Source organism: Enhydra lutris, unplaced genomic scaffold (genome assembly GCF_002288905.1).
Source record: "Enhydra lutris kenyoni isolate GAN:26980312 unplaced genomic scaffold, ASM228890v2 scaffoldscaffold12, whole genome shotgun sequence".
NCBI classification, from domain to species: Eukaryota; Metazoa; Chordata; class Mammalia; order Carnivora; family Mustelidae; genus Enhydra; species Enhydra lutris.
This window is the reverse complement of record NW_019154096.1, coordinates 71,364,809-71,382,852: the sequence shown is the minus strand read 5'-3', so window position 1 is coordinate 71,382,852 and position 18,044 is coordinate 71,364,809. Positions and strand designations below refer to the sequence as shown.

Sequence of the window (18,044 nt, the reverse complement as noted above, 5' to 3'; positions counted from 1 at the left end):
ATTTTACTTCAAAGTAGAGCTTTTCAATGCACTGTGAAGAACATGAAAACCAAGAGCATTAAGTCACCTGGGGAGATCTGAGTCAGCAAGTAACAAATGGATGTCATCATAAGCAAATGTGACACAGTGAGAGCACAGCAGAAGCTCTGGAAGTGCACGGAGGAGTCCACCAGCCCGCTAGCACAAGAGGGGTGGAAGGATCTAGTAAGATTAAAGCAAAAACAGCGAACCTGCGTGGCTCTCCGAGGGTCAAAGAAAACATTTCTTCCTCTGAGCAACAGACAGCAAAACTGATTTGGTTTCATGCTTTCGTTGATCACCTCGGGAAAGGGAGTTTGCTTTCCGAAAGTGGATTGCGGGTTCTGATCTAGTATCCAAAGACAGTAGAATCAAACACTCAGATATAGGTTATGCTCACTGGATTAAGGACCAGTGAGCATCGGGGCCTTTGAGCAGTAGCAAAGCAACTCGTAGCTCGTGGCTGACTCAGAAGTATCCTTAAATGCTGCTTACGCCATTCACTTTGGCTGTGGCTCACTGTCGGGTTCGGGCCCAGACTCCTCTCTCTCTACAAATCATCAGTTCAGTTCTGCCAGTTCATAAAAGGTCTGGAGCATGGGTACTCCCCACACAGTTTCTTTGTTTCTAGAATTCTTAGTCTCTCTGGAGAAGCAGACATAGACTAGACTAGGATGTGAAGCATGAGACACAGCGTTTCATTCCAGAAAACCTAGGACATGTTTGACGGGTTGTTTGCAGTTAACATCATTTCCGTACAGTTTACTGTGGTTAATTAATGGGAATTTTATGAAGATGCCAGATACCATTCTTGTCCTAAAAATGGATTAGCACAGAACACAATTTAAAGCTTTTGTGACCTGATTAATTTCAATATTTATTACACATTCAGAAATAAAACAATCCAAGAATGATTTAATTGGAGAATTCAGACACTGAGTAATAAACATGAGGTACTAATTAACAAGAAAGCGGATGAAAGCGGGGTAGTTGCTCTGAAGATCTGTCTTCTGTTGCTTGTCTATTAATTAGAGTGGGAGAAAGATGAGCCCCAGGAACCGCAGACACTAATGGGATGCCCGCTCCGCACTGCGCCGCGTGGGTCTCCCCATCCCCAGCATCTCGGGAATGTGGTGCCTGGGCCCCCAGCCGAGAAGTACAAGACTTGCTTCCCACCCTCGGGGAGTTTACCATCAGGCTGGTTAGGCTACCCACAGAGAAAATGGCAGAACGCAACCAGAATGCTCTTCCTATAAAAGGCTTTTTCTGCATGAAAAATCACTTTTTTTTTTTTTAAGATTTTATTTATTTATTTGACAGAGAGAGATCACAAGTAGACAGAGAGGCAGGCAGAGAGAGGGAGGGAAGCAGGCTCCCTGCCAAGCAGAGAGCCCGATGCAGGACTCGATCCCAGGACCCTGAGATCATGACCTGAGCCGAAGGCAGCGGCTTAACCCACTGAGCCACCCAGGCGCCCCGAAAAATCACTTTTGATAGATGTGTTAATTAGCTTGACAGTGATACTCATTTCACAGTGTGTACGTGTATCCAGATACCACGTTGTACACACTACATGTGCTCGATCCTAATACTTGTCAGGTTTACCTCGGTGAAGCTGGGTGGAGGAAAGCTCCATTTTTAAGTGGTTATAATAAAAGGAAAAACTCAGTTGACAGTAAGATGGCTTACAGGGACAAAATTGCTGAGGTTTTAAATTGTATTTTTCCAGGCAAAGTTGGCCAAAGTAGAAAAAAATGCTGCATGCATTTTCCTCATTGCTAATTTTTCTTAAGTATTGAATTTATTGCTCATTCCATTTTAGTCTCTGAATTGTGAGAACATTTTAAAAAATTATTAGAAACGGATATGCAGTATCCACAGAAATGCAAATCTTTGCTTTTTTTTTTATAATTTTTTTTTTTTAATTTTTATTTATTTGTCAGAGAGAGAGAGGGAGAGTGAGCGAGCACAGGCAGACAGAATGGCAGGCAGAGGCAGAGGGAGAAGCAGGCTCCCCGCCGAGCAAGGAGCCCGATGCGGGACTCGATCCCAGGACGCTGGGATCATGACCCGAGCCAAAGGCAGCTGCTCAACCAACTGAGCCACCCAGGCGTCCCAAATCTTTGCATTTTTAAAAAAGGATGTAAGAGTTTCACTTTCTTCTCACCACTTTGGCTTCCATCAGACCCTGCAGGCTTAGATCCCAGGGATGGATGGGGTGAGGATTCAAAAAAAAAAAAAGGACATGGGGAGTTAGGAGAAGGCAGTTAGGGGAAATTGGAAGGGGAGGTGAACAATGAGAGACTATGGACTCTGAAAAACAATCTGAAGGGTTTGAAGAGGTGGGGGGGTGGGAGGTTGGGGGAACCAGGTGGTGGGTATTAGAGAGGTCACAGACTGCATGGAGCACTGGGTGTGATACAAAAACAATAAATACTGTTATGCCGGAAAAAAAAAAATTTAAAAAGAAGTAGATTTTCTCTAATTTGCATAAGAGATCTTGGAAACTTTGATTATGGCCATTAACTCCGTTCACTGGCCTTTGCATTCCCACCATTGTTTGGGATTAAAAATAAAATCTAGGGGCGCCTGGGTGGCTCAGTGGGTTAAAGCCTCTCCCTTTGGCTCAGGTCATGGTCCCAGGGTCCTGGGATCGAGCCCCACATTAGGCTCTCTGCTTGGCAGGGAGCCTGCTTCCTCCTCTCTCCCTGCCTGCCTCTCTGCCTACTTGTGATCTTTGTCTGTCAAATAAATAAATAAAATCTTAAAAAAAAAAATCTAAAGTGTGTTTTGAGTATGAAAAAGCTTTAGGATTGTAGGATAGCTGGATTGTTCATGGCTGGTGAATCTGGGGCCAGAAGCGGAGCTTCTTCTGGCCTTTCTTCCTAGGTAAACAGTGCCTCTGTTTGCATTAAGCATGGTTCGAGACCCGCACATTGTCTTTATCTTGATATTCAGAAAAATCAGGGGCATCTGGGTGGCTCAGTCAGTTAAGCGTCTGCCTTCCGCTTAGGTCCTCAGGTTGTGATCCCAGGACCCTGGGATTGAGCCCTGCGTCGAGCTCCCTGCTCAGTGGGTAGCCTGCTTCCTCCCTTTGCCTCTGCCCCTCCCCACAATTTGTGCGCACTCTCTCTCAAATAAATAAATAAAATTAAAAATAATAATCACTACTTACAGTGGAGAGAGATGGCCTTCACTTATCTGAGCCCTTTATGAGGATTTTTGAGGGACCTAATTTGACGTTTTGTTCTGGTTGCTTTATTTTTCTCTGACAGCCTCGGTTTCATTTGCTAGTATCATATGTTTCTTTATTTAAATTTTTTTGCGAGCTTCAGTGAGGCAAGTGTCATTCTTATAGATATCCTGGTTAGCTCTGAGACTTGAGTTTTGTTTGTTTGTTGTAAGATTGATTGATTTATTTATTTAGAGAGAGCGTAAGTAGGAGGGACAGAGGGAGCCAGAGAGAGAATCTCAAGCAGATGCCACCCTGAGCACAAAGCCAACACGGGGCTCAATCCCACCACCATGACGTCATGACCTGAGCCTGAACCAGGAGCCAGATGCTTAACTGACTGTGCCACCCAGGCGCCTAGACTTGAGTTTTTTATGGTTAAGAAGTTTTAGACATCTGTTCATTCATTCAAGTTTCTTTAAAACAGTGAATATGTAAAGTCTCATTTTGAGATTGCTCTTAATTGCAGTATGTAATGAAAGGTTCTGATACGGTCATTTTTTTCAGTTAAGGAAATAATCATATAAATCCCCTACTCATCTTGAATAATAAATTATTAAAAGTCAACACAATGAGTTATTGCTTTATTAAGTCAGATCAGACTTATTGAACTTTGGCTTTATTGATCAATGTATTTGGTTTATAGCATTGTGTGAACTTTGAACCAGAAGTAAAAGAAAGTAATTGAGCTTAAGGTTCAAAAGCAGATAGATAATTTTAAAGAACACAATATATAATAAAATCTGAAAATATTTTAAATTTGTACATAAAATGCTATAGTTTGTTTTTGCTTATGAAAATAAGTAAAATCCTGAAATATACTGCCTTTGACCACTAATCTCAGATTACTAGGGATTTTTATGCTAAAATAACTAAATTTCAAAGACATGGTCCAATAAGATGTTCTAGATGTTTTACTAAATTTCCTTTGTGAGTTCCCTCTTTCCTTCTTTATATGTGTGAGGGGTTGGTGTTGGCGGGTGGAGTATACGTGTGTGTCTCTCTCTCTCTTTCTTCATGTATTAATAATCCGTTCCTTCTTACTGCTGAGAAGTAGTCCATGGTATGGACCATGGTTGTACCATAGCTTGTTTAATTATTTACCTGTTGAAGGACATCTGGTTTGTTTCCATTTTAGGACTCTCACTCAAAAAACCTGCTGTAAACATCTGTTACACAGGTTTTCATGTAAACTTATTTTTTTGTTTCTCTGGGATAAATGACCAAGAGTATAATTGCTAGGTTTAGGGTTAAATATATGTTTAATTTCTTACGAAGATGCCAACCTGTTTTCCAGAATGGCTGTATTATTTTCTGTTACCACCAACATGTATTTAAGACGATATTTCTTCACATTCTTGCCAGCATTGGTTTTGTTACTGTTTTTGTTTTAGCTGTTCTGATAGGCGGATAGCAGTATCCCACTATGGTCTTAATTTGTGTTTCCCCAGTAGCTGTTGATCATCCTTTCATGTGCTTACTTGCCATCCGCATATTCCCTTCAGTGAAATGCACCCCATGTCTTGTTTGTTTTTATATGGCTGAGTTACGAGAGTTGTTTATATACTTTTTTATTTTTGTAAAGTTTTTAAAATTTATTTGAGGAATTTCTACACCTAATGTGGGGCTCAGATTCACTCAAGATCAGGAGTCGCATGCACGGGGCGCCTGGGTGGCTCAGTGGGTTAAAGCCTCTGCCTTCAGCTCAGGTCATGATTCCGGGGTCCTGGCATCGAGCCCTGCCTCTGGCTTTCTGTTCAGCGGGGAGCCTGCTTCCCACCCCACCCCACCCCCGCTTCTCTGCCTACTTGTGATCTGTCGAATAAATAAATAAAATCTTTTAAAAAAAAAGAGTTACATCTCTTCCAACTGAGACCGCCAGGTGCCCACCTTTATGTATTTTAAATACAGGTCCTCAGTAGCTTGTCTTTTTGTCCTTTGTTGGTTTTCACAAAGCAAAAGTTTTTAATTTTGATGCTGTCCAGTTTATCATTTTTTTCTTTTTCTTTTATGAATCGTGCTTTTGGTGTCATAAGAACTCTTCAGTAAGCCCTAGGTATCAGAGACATTCCATTAGTTTTATACTTTTACATGTAATATATGATTCATGAGCTAACCTTTGTTTAAGATGGAAAGTTTAGTTCAAGATTTAGTTTTTTGCCTATGAATATCCAATTGCTCCCAAACTGCTGGTTACAAAGGCTCTTCCCCACCGAATTGCTTTGGCATTTTTTTTTAAATATTTATTTATTTATTTGACAGACAGAGATCACAAGGAGGCAGAGAGGCAGGCAGAGAGAGAGGAGGAAGCAGGCTCCCTGCTGAGCAGAGAGCCCGATTCGGGGCTTGATCCCAGGACCCTGGGATCATGACCTGAGCCGAAGGCAGAGGCTTTAACCCACTGAGCCACCCAGGTGCCCCTGCTTTGGCATTTTTGTCAAAATCAGTTGGCTGGACTTGTGCGGTGCTGTTTCCGGATCCTCTGTCCTGTTCCACAGATCTGTGTGTCCACCCTTGTAAATACTACACAGTCTTGATTGCTGGAACTATGAAGCAAGCCTTGAAGTTGGGCAGAATGATTCTTCTCCAACTTCATTCTTTTTCAGAGTTGTTTCAGCTCTCCCAGTCTTTCTGTATAAATTTTAGAATAATCTTGCCTATATCCGTAAAAGTACTTACGAAGATTTTGTTAGGAGCTGTGTTAAATCTATATGTCAGCTTGGAGAGAATTAATATTTTTCTCAAAAGTCTTCCAATCCATGAACTTAAAAAGTGTGTGATTCAGTGCATTAAGGACATTCACATTTTTGTGCGACCATCACCACCATCCGTCTTCAGAACTTTTTTCATGGCCCCATAACTAAACTCTGTATCTATTAAACAATAGCTCCCATTCCTTTCTCAGCTCACAAGTCTAATTGCCGTCTTTATGAATTTGATGATTAAGTCCTTCATAGAGGAGTAGCATCATACATTATTTGTCCTTTTGGGTTCATTCATGCCTTCAGGGTTCATTCATGTTGTAGCGTTAGAACTTCATTTCTTTTTAAGGTTGAATGATATCCATTGTACAGGGAGACCATATTTTGTTTACCCATTCAACCATTCATGGACACCTGGGTTGTTTCCACCTTGTGGCTGTTTAAATAATGCTGCAATGAACATGGGTAGCCTCCAGATATCTCTTTGAAACCCTGCTTTCTATTTTTTGGGGTCTATGTCCAGAAATGGAGTTCTGGATTATATAATAATTCTAACTTTTTTGAGAAACGACTGATACTGTTTTTCCCAGAGGGCGCACTTTTACATCCCCAACAGCAGTGGTGCAAGCATTCCAGTTTCTCCACATCCTTGCCGACACTTGCTGTTTTCTGGGTTTTTGACAATGACCATCTTAATGCGTGGGACATGGTATTTTATTGTGGTTTCAATTTGCATTTCCCTAATGACGCGTGATGTTGAGCATCTTTTCGTATGATCATTGGCCACGTGTATGTCATCTTTGGAGAAATGTCTATTCATGTCTTTTGCCTGGTTTTGAATCAACTTATTTGGGTTCTTTTGTTGTTGAGTTTTAGGAGTTCTTTATATCTGGGATATTGGTCCCTTACAAGGTGTGTGACTTACAGTTCATTTGATTGTTGTATGTTGATCTTTTATCCTGTGATTTTGCTGGGCTCATTTACAGTTCTAGGAGGATTGTTTTATAGCACCCTTGAGATTCTCTACAGACACTGTTATGTCGTATGCAAATAGGGACAGTTTTATTTCCTCTTTTCCTATCCACATGCATTTCAGTTCCTGTTTTCAATTCTGTTCCTATTGCATTAGCTAGGACTTCCAGCACTATTTTGAGTAAAACTGGTGATGGTACGAGTTCTTGCCTTCTCTTTCTTTCTTTCTTTTAAAGAATTTATTTATTTATTTGACAGAGAGAGATAATAAGTAGGCAGAAAGGCAGGCAGAGAGAGGGGGAAGCAGGCTTCCCGCTGAGCAAAGAGCCTGATGCGGGGCTTGATCCCAGGACCCTGAGATCATGACCTGAGCCAAAGGCAGAGGCTTAACCCACTGAGCCACCCAGGCGCACCACCTTATTTCTAACCTTAGGGGGAAAGCGTTCATTCTTTATCAAGTTAAGGAAATCCCTGTGCAGTCCTAGTTTTCTGGGAGTTTTTATCATGCCTGGTTGGGTGTTGAACCCTTGAGGTGTATTTTCGCATCAATTGATGTGAGTATGTAGATGTTTTCTCTAAACTGTTAAAATGGGAGGTATATTGATTGGCTTTCAAATACTGACTCAGCCTTGCATCCTGGGAGTACGTGCAGCCGCTGGATCTGTGTTTGCCAACACCTTGTCAAGGATTTCTGCATCTATATTCCTAACGGGCACTGCTTTGCAGTTTTCTTTTGCTCTGATTTAGGTTCCTTCTCTTTATTTTCTGAAAGATTTTGTGTAGAATTGGTGCTCATTCTTATTTAAATGTTTGGTAGAATTCTCCAGTGAAACCATTGGGGCCTAGAGATTTCTTTTTCAAAATTAATTACAAACTCAATTTCTTCACTAGCTTTAGAGCTATTTACATTATCTTTCATATTGCATGAGTTGTGGCAGTTTGTTTTTTTGAGATTATTGGCAGAAAGTTTCCTTTCTTGCTAGGCTGCCACTTTCCTGGACCTCTGGTTAAAGGGAGGTTTTTCTTACTACTTTTTGTTTGTTTGTTTTGTCTCAGTGCACTGGCTTTTCGGGGTTGCCGGCTTTCCAGTATCCCCTCTGGAAAACCTGAGGCAAAAGGAAAGCCCAGGATGCTCGCCACCTTATCGTGCCTCAGATCTCAGCGTCCCCACTGGGCTGCCTCTTCTTTCGTTTCACTGTCTTCTTACGTTTGTTGTATAATGTGCAGGGTTTTCTGTCCTATGGGACAGGAGGGAGAAGTAGGCAGAGATTATCTTCTGGAAGTGGAAGCTCTCCTGTCTTAATTTAAAAGAAAAAAAAAGTCCCAGAACTATTTTTTGCTAGTTAGGAATGTGTAAACTATCACTGTTATTTTAGCTGTGCGTTTCCAGCTGTACTGGGAAGAATATTAAACACACCGCTGCTAGTTAATGTAGCAGACGAGTAATTGAGAAAATCTGAAGTTAATTTACTACCTGGTAAAATCAGACCTGATAAAATCTCATCCAAGTTTTGTAAAAGGCTTATTTGTATCACTAATGTTAACTTGCCGTTATGAACTTTCAGAGAGATTATAGCAACCAGTTTTAGGTTTAAAAATCCAGAAAAGAAAACTTTCAAAAGCATAAAACTGAACAGTAACAAAGCACTTACAGAGACGATACCACTGACCCTTACTCCTCACGTGTTTTGTTTGTTTGTTTTCTTTTTTTTAAAAGATTTTATTTATTTATTTGACAGAGATCACAAGTAGACAGAGAGGCAGGCAGAGGGAGAGGGAGAAGCAGGCTCCCCGCTGAGCAGAGAGCCCGATGCGGGGCTCAATCCTAGGACCCTGGGATCATGACCTGAGCCGAAGGCAGAGGCTTAACCCACTGAGCCACCCAGGCGCCCCTCCTCACGTTTTGACGGTCTGTAAACTGATTCTTAAGGAATTATCAATGTCTCTTTTTCTCTCATCTATGTTAATATATTGGGTTTTTTAGTCTTCACTGAGTCACTTTATCAAGTTACAAATAAAATTAAATGGAAGTCTGCTGACTTCTAACACAAAACTAGTGGATCAAAACATTATTCTATCAGATATAAGAAGACAAGCGGGGTTATCTTGTAGGTTCTTATTTGCACCATTCAGGCACCCCTGAGGTCCACCCTCTCCACTCTGAAGCTTTAATGGGAGCAGAAATGAAAAATGGCCACATGAAGATGGTAACATAGGAATTCCCCGCTGTAGCCTTGGTTTTTGGTTTGGGGGTTGGATTTCTTTAGGGGGGGAGGTTGCCAATTCTCTGTCCTAGAGCACTATTTTTAAAGCCAATTGCAAGAAATTGTTAACATATCCTTAGATTCACGCACTGGTGTGTTTTAAAGATCTCCTCTTTGTCTGACTGCATGATGGGGTATTTCTGTTCTCTTATCTCTGGGCGCCACAGTGTATGCTGAGCATCAGAGTTCCCTAAAACCTCACACAGGATTCTAAGATGCCATCAAGATGGAGAGCCAGCGCAGTAGAATTTAGCTCACTGTCTGTAATACCTGGTTTCTTTGGAAGACTGGCAGCGCTTTCTTCTGCCTCTGGGGCCATTCATTCACACGGAAGTTTAGATGAGCCCCCAGGGGCGACTTCGCATGGAGGCAGGTCCCGGCCTGGGACCAGCACTGCCGTGGGGGGACCCTGCCCCATGTGCAGCCCCAGTCAGCTGACTCAGAAGCTCCCTCCCGTTTCCAGGAGCTCTGCAGGCAGGTGTTCCCCACACCCAGCTCTGGCCCCCAGCTTCACACGATAAAGGCCGCGCAGACATGAGCACTCTCTTTAAACAGAGGCTTCGTGACCGAAGTGGGCATTCTCGGTGCTGAGAAGAGCGGCACTGCCTTTACTGAGATCAGCGGTGGCAGTCGTGCTGCTGCTCTGAGCACCCATCCTGGGCTGGATGCTTCGTATTTATTTATTCACCAGCACTTGAGCTCTGGGTGGCTTCTTTTGGTTTAAGAATTTTTTTTTTACCAGAAACATGATTGGGTGATACGCTTGTGATTATTAAACATATGATGTGGAAAGTGAAAATCCCACAACGCATCCCAGCGCAAGGGAGCTTGCTCACACACGCCCACATGCCTGGCTCTGCGGAGGTAAGCGCTGCTGAAGTTTGGTGGGAAGGCCTCGGGTTCTTTCTGTGCATATGTTTTTTAATTCTAATTTTTAATTATATCATTTGTTTAACATACAATTTATATATACAAATTAAATCATTCTAAAAATATCCTGTGGCTTGTTTTTTACATTAACATTAGGTTATCTTGAAAAATCTTTATTATTGTATAATAGACTTCTTCATTCTTTTTAAAAATAAACTTTTTGGGCGCCTGGGGGGCGCAGTGGGTTGGGCCTCTGCCTTCGGCTCAGGTCATGATCTCAGGGTCCTGGGATCGAGCCCCACATCAGTCCTCTGCTCAGCGGGGAGCCTGCTTCCCCCTCCCTCTCTCTGCCTGTCTCTATGTCTACTTGTGATCTCTGTCAAATAAATAAATAAAATCTTTGAAAAAAAATAAAAAACTTTTTTAGAAGAGTTGTAGCTTTACAGAAAAATTGCAAAGATAATGTAGAGCCTTCTCCCATACCCAGTTTCCCCTCTTGTCAGTATCTTATATTTTTCTCATTCTTCTTTTTTTAAATAGACTTTTTTGGAGCAGTTTTTGGTATACAGAAAAATTGAGCAGAAAGTACAAAGAATTTCCATCTGCCCTCCAACTCCCACCTCCCATTTGCCATATTATTAACATCTTGCATTATAGGATACTTTGGATACAATTGATAAGCCAGTAATTGATCCATTATGATCAACCGAAGTCCACAGTTTACATTAGGGTTTACTCTTTGTGTTGTACGTTGTATGAGTTTTGACAAACATATAGTGACATGTGTCCTATAGAGTGGTCTCGTTGCCCTAAATACCCTGTGTTCCGTTCATTCATCCCCCTTCCCTGCCATAAACCCCGGCAACCACTCCTCTGTTTATCCTGCCTCCGCAGTTTTGCCCTTTCCAGAATGTCATAGACTTGGAACCCTATGGTAGCACATAGCTTTGTCAGATTGGCTTCTTAGACTGAGTCACATGCATTTTAAGGTCCTCCATGTCTTTTCACGGCCTGAAAATTCATTTCTTTTCATCACTGAATGATAGTACTACTGTTTGTTTATTCGTTCACCCATTGCAGAACATTTCTCTTGCTTCTATATTTTGGCAGTTACAAGTAAAGCTGCTTTAAACATCTGCTTGCAGGTTTTTGTGTGGACATAAGTTTTCAGCTCCTTGGGGCTCCAGGCAGGCTCAGGTGATAGACCATGGGACTCTTGATCTTGGCATTGTAAGTTTGAGCCCCACATTGGGTGCAGAAATTATTTAAAAAAAAAAAATCTTTAAAAAAAAAAAACTGAAGGGGTGCCTGGGTGGCTCAGTGGGTTAAGCCTCTGCCTTCGGCTCAGGTCATGATCCCAGAGTCCTGGGATCGAGCCCCGCATCGGGCTTTCTGCTCGGCAGAGAGCCTGCTTCCCTTCCTCTCTCTCTGCCTGCCTCTCTGCCTACTTGTGATCTCTGTCTGTCAAATAAATAAATAAAAAATCTTAAAAAAACCCCCCAAAACTGAAGAAAAAAAAGTTTTCAGCTCCTTTGGGGAAATACTGAGAAGCATATTTATTGGACCATATGGTATAAGTGATTACCTGTACTTTCTTAAAGGCTATATACAGTGATATGTATTATTGGTAATCATTACCCTCATTGATGGACATTTAAGTTTTACGTATTTTGCTACTACAAATAATGCCACAACGTACTCTTAAATATGCATCTTTTTGCACACTTACTAATATTTCTGCAGGACATAGTCCTAAAAGAATTGCTCTAAGACCATGTGAGTTTGCCTGGCAAAAGACAAGTCATAGACCACAGCCTCCTAACCTCAGCTGCACATGGTGTTACCGTGTCTTCCTGAGGCTCAAGAGCAGGATTTCAGCTCTAACCTGAGGACTTGGAGGTCGGATTAATGATGGTAACTGAATCCATGCACGTGGGTGAAGTTTCCTAGGAAGAAAGTGTAGCGGGGAAGAGGGGATGACCTAGAACAGAACACTGTCTATCTCCCAGCGTCTGAAGGTCTGGTGAAGAACTGGCCTGGTGGAAAGAGAAGACCTGGAGCGAGTGTTGTCAGAAAGGCTGGAGTGGATTTCAGGGAAGAGGACGTGCTCCTCTGAGTTTACACTCTGCTGAGGGAGATGAAAGCTGAAATGTGTTCATTATATTCAAGAGCAGTGAGACCTTTGACCTTAGTGAGCAGAGTGGACTTGACGGAGCAAGACACACATGGCAATAGATTGTTCGGTGAGTGGGAGGCGAGGAAGTGGCCATTAAGTAAATATCCTTTAAAGAAGGAGAGAAAAGTGGAATGAACTAGCTGGAGGGTAAACAGAGACTACAGAGTTTTGTTTGTTTCTGTCCGAAGGCAATCTTAAGCTTTTGTGAAAGGGAGTAGAAAGGAAATAGTGAAAAAAAAAAAAAAAATGGATTGCAGGAGATGTTGTAATTTACAGCGATTGTATGCAGATCGGGTTGAGGCCAAGAATGGGGAAGAGGACACATTTCCAGATCGAGACCTTTGGCAAAGAAAAGTGAATTTGTATTTGCTCTAAAGGCACTGGGACAGGGCCCTGCAGGAAGAGGTGCATGTTTGCTGTAGGAAGCTGCTGGTTACTTGCTTAGTGCTCAAGGCGGGGAGGGGGGCTGTGCAGGGAGTATGAGATTATAAATCCCCATGAATTTCTACTCATAAAACTACTTCTGCAGCGTTTCTCCAGTGCTTATCATTCAGCTGGATGTTAACTATCGGTGAGATGTACAGGCAGTCATGAGACCCTTTAAGAATGTAGTGACCTGCACGTATTCGATCCTTATCGGAGCTATGCAGGCTGGAGGTCAGCCTTCGGGGCTAAAGGGGAACATTTTTCTGCTGCTGTCGCTCAGCAGACATACTTTAAAATTCCAATTTAAAAAATTCAAAGGCTTTAGATTTAGAAGATATTGTACAGTTTTGCCAGTGTTCTTGCTCCTTGACTGCTCTCAGTGACCTTTACCAGTTTTCTATTTGTATGAGGCTCTAAGTGTACTCGAGCCTACCTTTTTTCTGCTGTATTTATACCCAGGTGATGGAGTTAGTTGTTTGTGTTGCAGTATATGGACATAAAAATTCCCAGAGCTGACATCAGGAACCAGGCCATTGCCCTTTTCCTTTGTCACTTATCCTAATAAGGGGTGTGGAAACCTAGCAAACGCAAAGTATTTCATTGTGTTAAAGTATGTGGGTTTCCTGCTTCAGCTGGACCAAGTAATTTGTTGAACACACAAATTTTGAAGTCGGTACATTCAACCCGAGCACCAAGACCACTTCCGGTACTTACAACAGTGAACATTTAATGCAGGGAATGGGTGATAACAGAGAGTGGTGCTGCTGAGAGCTGGGCAAGGCACAGAGTGACCCAGAGATGAGCGACAGCTGGAAGCCACTGCCTCTTCTGGGCCACCCCTGCGCCACCCCAGGGCTACCACTAGAAGCTGGAACCTTAACCACTTCAAGTGTAGCTGGAGCTGCTGCCGAAAAGCAGAGCCAAGGGGCGCCTGGGTGGCTCAGTGGGTTAAGCCGCTGCCTTCGGCTCAGGTCAGGATCCCATGGTCCTGGGATCGAGTCCCGCATCGGGCTCTCTGCTCAGCAGGGAGCCTGCTTCCCTTCCTCTCTCTCTGCCTGCCTCTCTGCCTACTTGTGATCTCTGTCTGTCAAAAAAAAAAAAAAAAACTTTTAAAAAAAAAAAAAAAAAAAAAAAAGAAAAGCAGAGCCAAGAAAGAAAGAAAGAAAAGCCAGGTTTGGGGGAGAAACCTTGGCTCCGTCTACCCGCACCCCCAGGTCCAGCCTCCTGCAGCGCAGAGCCAAGCAGTAGAAGCGGGGAGGGCAGACAGGCCCAGGCATGGCACTGGAGATAAATCAAGTAGTGAAAGGTTGGATCCCTGCCTCTCCAGATTCTGTCCCCCTTCACCTTGATCTCCCCCGAATGTGTCCTGGGTAACGTGAAAATCTAAAACTATATCGGCACTTGGTTCTGAGGACATGAAGACCCTCTGGCCGGCATCCTTGGTGTCCCCTTTCCTTCATACCTGTGCGCCTTCCCACGTAGGGTTCTCAGTGGACCCATGTGGTGTTCTCTGACAATGGAGAACTTCTTTTGGGATAATAGTACATGATGAACTTGCATCTCCCTCTAACAAATTTCTGAACAGTTGTAGAGTATAATTTTAGAATGCCCTAACTCGTTTTATCACTTTCTGAAGATTGAGATCAGCTGGCCTATGCCATGAGTCCAGAAATGTGATGTCTCTTTGTCTTTTAGATATCGGAAGCGTTGTTTGACTTCTGTCTCTTCTGAAACTGATGTTGGATGATTAATCCAGACTAATTAATGAATACCCAGTAGAAGAAACAGCTTCAGTTGAGGAAGAATAAACATTTAACTGTTGCTTCAATTTCACAATAAAAAGGAATGTAATTCAGTTCAAATGTTTAAAAACATAGAGCCTTCTGTGAGATGCCCAATAAAATGTTGAATTTATAGCAACTCTATTGTGAAACTATGATGACTTTTATTTGACTTGAAGTTTATAGCTGAAAGATCCTGAGAAATCTTCTAAAAGAATCCTTTTGTTGAAAAGGAAACTAGCATTTCCACTTTTCAGTTTCAGAAGACCCAAATTAATTTTTTTAAAGATTTTATTTATTTAATTGATAGAAGACGCAGGGAGAGGGAACACAAGCAGGGGGAGTGGGAAATGGAGAAGCAGGCTTTCCGCCATGCAGGGAGCCCCATGCAGGACTCAATCCCAAGACCCTGGGATCATGACCCGAGCCGAAGGCAGATGCCCAACAACTGAGCCACCCAAGTGCCCCAACCCCAATTAATTTTTTTTAAATGCCTAAATCAACCTTAAAAACAACTGTTTAAAATTATAAAAGCCTTATGCCAATTATAGAAAATCCAAGAAATGATGAGAGTATGTGTATGCGTGTGTGTTTCCCACAGTGTGAAAGTCTCCTGTCATGCTCCTGCCTCCCGAGGTAGACTCGTTCATTCGTCCAGCGAGTGTGTATGGAGCACCTGCCATCAGGCATTGTACTGGACACCGAGGAAATATTAGTGGGCAAAACAGTCACAATGTTTCATTTAATTTGTATTCACATAGGACTTTCTAGTGGAAAAGGAAACAGGCAATAACTACGTATGTCACGTGGTAGTCAGTGCAATGAAGGCAGTTAAGGAGCGCAAGGGGAGCCGGGGCGCTGGTTTATAGAGAGTCCGGGAAGACCCTCTGAGGAGCCAACCTCTGACGTCATCTGAGGAAGCAGGAGGGTGAGCCGGGTTTTTTCTGGGGGAAAGAAAGGGTCTTTCTAGGCAAAGGGAATGGAGAGAAGTAACTGTAAAAAGGCTGATGCGTATTCGCTCTGATTTGTTGTGTGCACATACTAGGCTTATAAAGAACAGTAATTTACCTTGTGCCTCCGTTTTTTTTTTTTTCCACTTAACAATCTGCCTTCCTTTGTCTTTTTGATAGCTGTGTAGCATTTTATCACATGCCTGTACCTTAAGACATCTGGCCAGTTCTCCGTTGGTGAACCCGTGCGTTGTTTCCAGGTCCTCGGTACCGCTGAGTGTGGCTCTAAACCCGCTTATGCTCGCATATAAATACTGACGTGTGTGTTTCTCTGTTCTCAACCCACCTTATTTTTTAAATTATTTTCTTAAGATTTTATCTATTCATTTGTTTTAGAGAGAGAGAGAGCACGCGCGTGAGTCGGGGGAGGAGCAGAGGGGGAGGGACAGGGAGGTGGAAAAAAATCTCAAGAAGACCCGTGTCGAGGCTCGATTTCATGACCCTGAGATTTCAAAACCAAGAGCTGGGAGCTCAACCGACTGAGCCACCCAGGCGTCCCAACTCAACCCACTTTAAAAGGCTTAAGAAAATACCGATGCTCAGGTTTTATTCAGACCAGTTTCTAAATCAGGATAGCCTGGAGGAGGGATCCAGGACTTTTTTGGTATTTTTTAAAGGTTCCTTGGATGATTCCAGTATGTGGTCAGGGTTGAGAACCGCAGCTATAGGATGATTCTTACAAGTGACCTGGCTGAGTCAGTGATAAAAGACATGGTACATTTTAGTTGATAGTAAAGTTGTTCCCTGTATTAGTTAGAATTAGGAGCAGCTGCCAGTAGTAGAAATCTAAAGTCAGAGGTGCCTGGGTGGCTCAGTGGGTTAAAGTCTCTAATTCGGCTCAGGTCATGATCCCAGAGTCCTGGAATCAAGCCCCTGCATCGGTCTCTCTGCTCAGCGGGGAGCCTGCTTCCTCCTCTCCCTGCCTGCTTCTCTGCCTACTTGTGATCTCTGTCTGTCAAATAAAATCTTTTAAAAAAAAAGAAATCTAAAGTCAGTTGGCTTAAACAAGATCGTTTCATTTTTCTATGAAATTCTTTACATAGGCAGACCAGGACTAGAGTTGTGTTACACGGAGTCCTCAGGTACCCGGGTTCCTTCTGGCTTTTGTTTTTGCTGACCTAAGGGAAATCTTCTAATCTCAAGCTCGAGAGAGACAGAGAGAGACAGAAGAGGGGTCAGGGCTTCTGCCATGACTTCCATGATACAGGCCGCACAATGAGGGAAGAAGGGTTGAAGGGCACAGACCAGCTGTTCTCTTAAAAGATGCCTGGAAACTTCCACAGAACACTTCCACTTGTGTCCCATGGGCCAGAGCTTGGTCACAGGGCCGGACCCAACTGTAGGGGAAGCTGGACACAGGCTTTCCTCCAGGTAACCGGTGTGTCCTGTAGAAGCCAGGGCTTTGCTTATCTGAAAAAGGAGAAGAACCGGGAGCCACAGCCACCAGCAGCCCCTGCCCTGTCCCCCTCCCCAGGGCTGTGAGCTCTGCCCTCCGCCCCCAGACCCTTCATGCCCCAGGGCCAGGACCTGCCCCGCTGGAGTTCGCCCAGGCCTCCGAGTCACAGAAAGCTTGGTTGCGGCGCGGGAACCTCAGGACATCGGCCTGGGAGAGACGCAGAGTCCGTGCAGTTCGGACCCAGGAAGGACGGTGGCAAACCTGACCGTCAGAGACAACAACGGGTCGAAGGCCCGGGTTTTAACTGCGCACAGCTCTCCTCTGACGTTCCCGCTCCCCCGGGGGAGGGCCTCTTCCTGCCAGCGGGTGTCAGTCCCCAACGTCCCCGCCCGGACATCCTGAAGGACGCGTCTTCCTCCTCATTCGTATCGCGGGAATTATCGTTCCTTTCGGGGGCGACAGTAGCGCGACCATGACTTGGTTTAATGCGTCTTCTTTGTCCTTGCAGTGGACGAAGGTCGCAGCAAGGAGCCCGACCGGCTGCAGGTGTTCCACAAGAAAGCCATCCTGCCCTACGGCGTCTACAAGAGGCAGCGCGAGGCGGCGGCCGAGGAGGCGGCGGTGCTGCAGTACGCGCGGCTGGTGGGGCAGGCGTGCGCCGAGCGGATGCTGCTGCTGCGGAACTGACGGCGGCGCGCCCCCCGCGCCTCCCCCTGCGCCCCGCACCCCCTACGCACCCCTGCGCACCCCCGCGCCCCGGGAACGCGCCCGCCTGCCCACAGATGAGATATTTTTTATTTTGACTCTTCTATGGCTTTTCTAAACCATTTTGTGGCGGCGTTTGCGTGAGAATCCCCGGCCCCTGTAAAGATTTGGAAAACGGGTCGTGACCTGGCCTCCTCGTGGGGGTCTCTCGTTCCGGAAGTTTGTTTTATGAACAAGATACGGTATTGATGTCTCATGTTAATATTTTGGAAAGTAAAATGAGTAGGTGGATCTTAAGTCGTTTAAACACCGTCGTGCTTTTTTGGTCCAAGAAATCACAGCCGACTTTGCTCAGAGCCGTTTGACATTGGCTGATGCCAGGAGACCTAGGGCTGCGGAAGAAGGTGGGGAGTCGGCCTACCTCTTCGCAGACTCTCCGCAAGAGCACTCCGTGTTTCGTATCCCTGCCGAAGGTTGTGTAGTTGATAGAGC

At 44.0% G+C, this 18,044-nt stretch overlaps 1 protein-coding gene across 7 annotated transcripts in view; it reads left to right on the top strand.

The window, feature by feature from the left end:
* The window catches only part of LOC111144676 (arginyltransferase 1), a 160,687-nt gene extending 143,107 nt beyond the window's left edge, over positions 1–17,580 (top strand). For 5 of the 7 annotated variants that reach the window (XM_022499078.1, XM_022499079.1, XM_022499076.1 and 2 more), the window contains one exon: positions 17,356–17,580. In XM_022499078.1, the coding sequence (XP_022354786.1) occupies positions 17,356–17,534 (179 nt within the window). In that variant the 3' untranslated portion in view covers positions 17,535–17,580. Of the gene's footprint in view, positions 1–9,930; positions 10,053–15,202; positions 15,740–17,355 lie in introns of those variants that run through there. The other 2 variants (XR_002640420.1, XR_002640419.1) reach the window with 2 other exon arrangements.
* Positions 17,581–18,044: the final 464 nt, after the last annotated feature.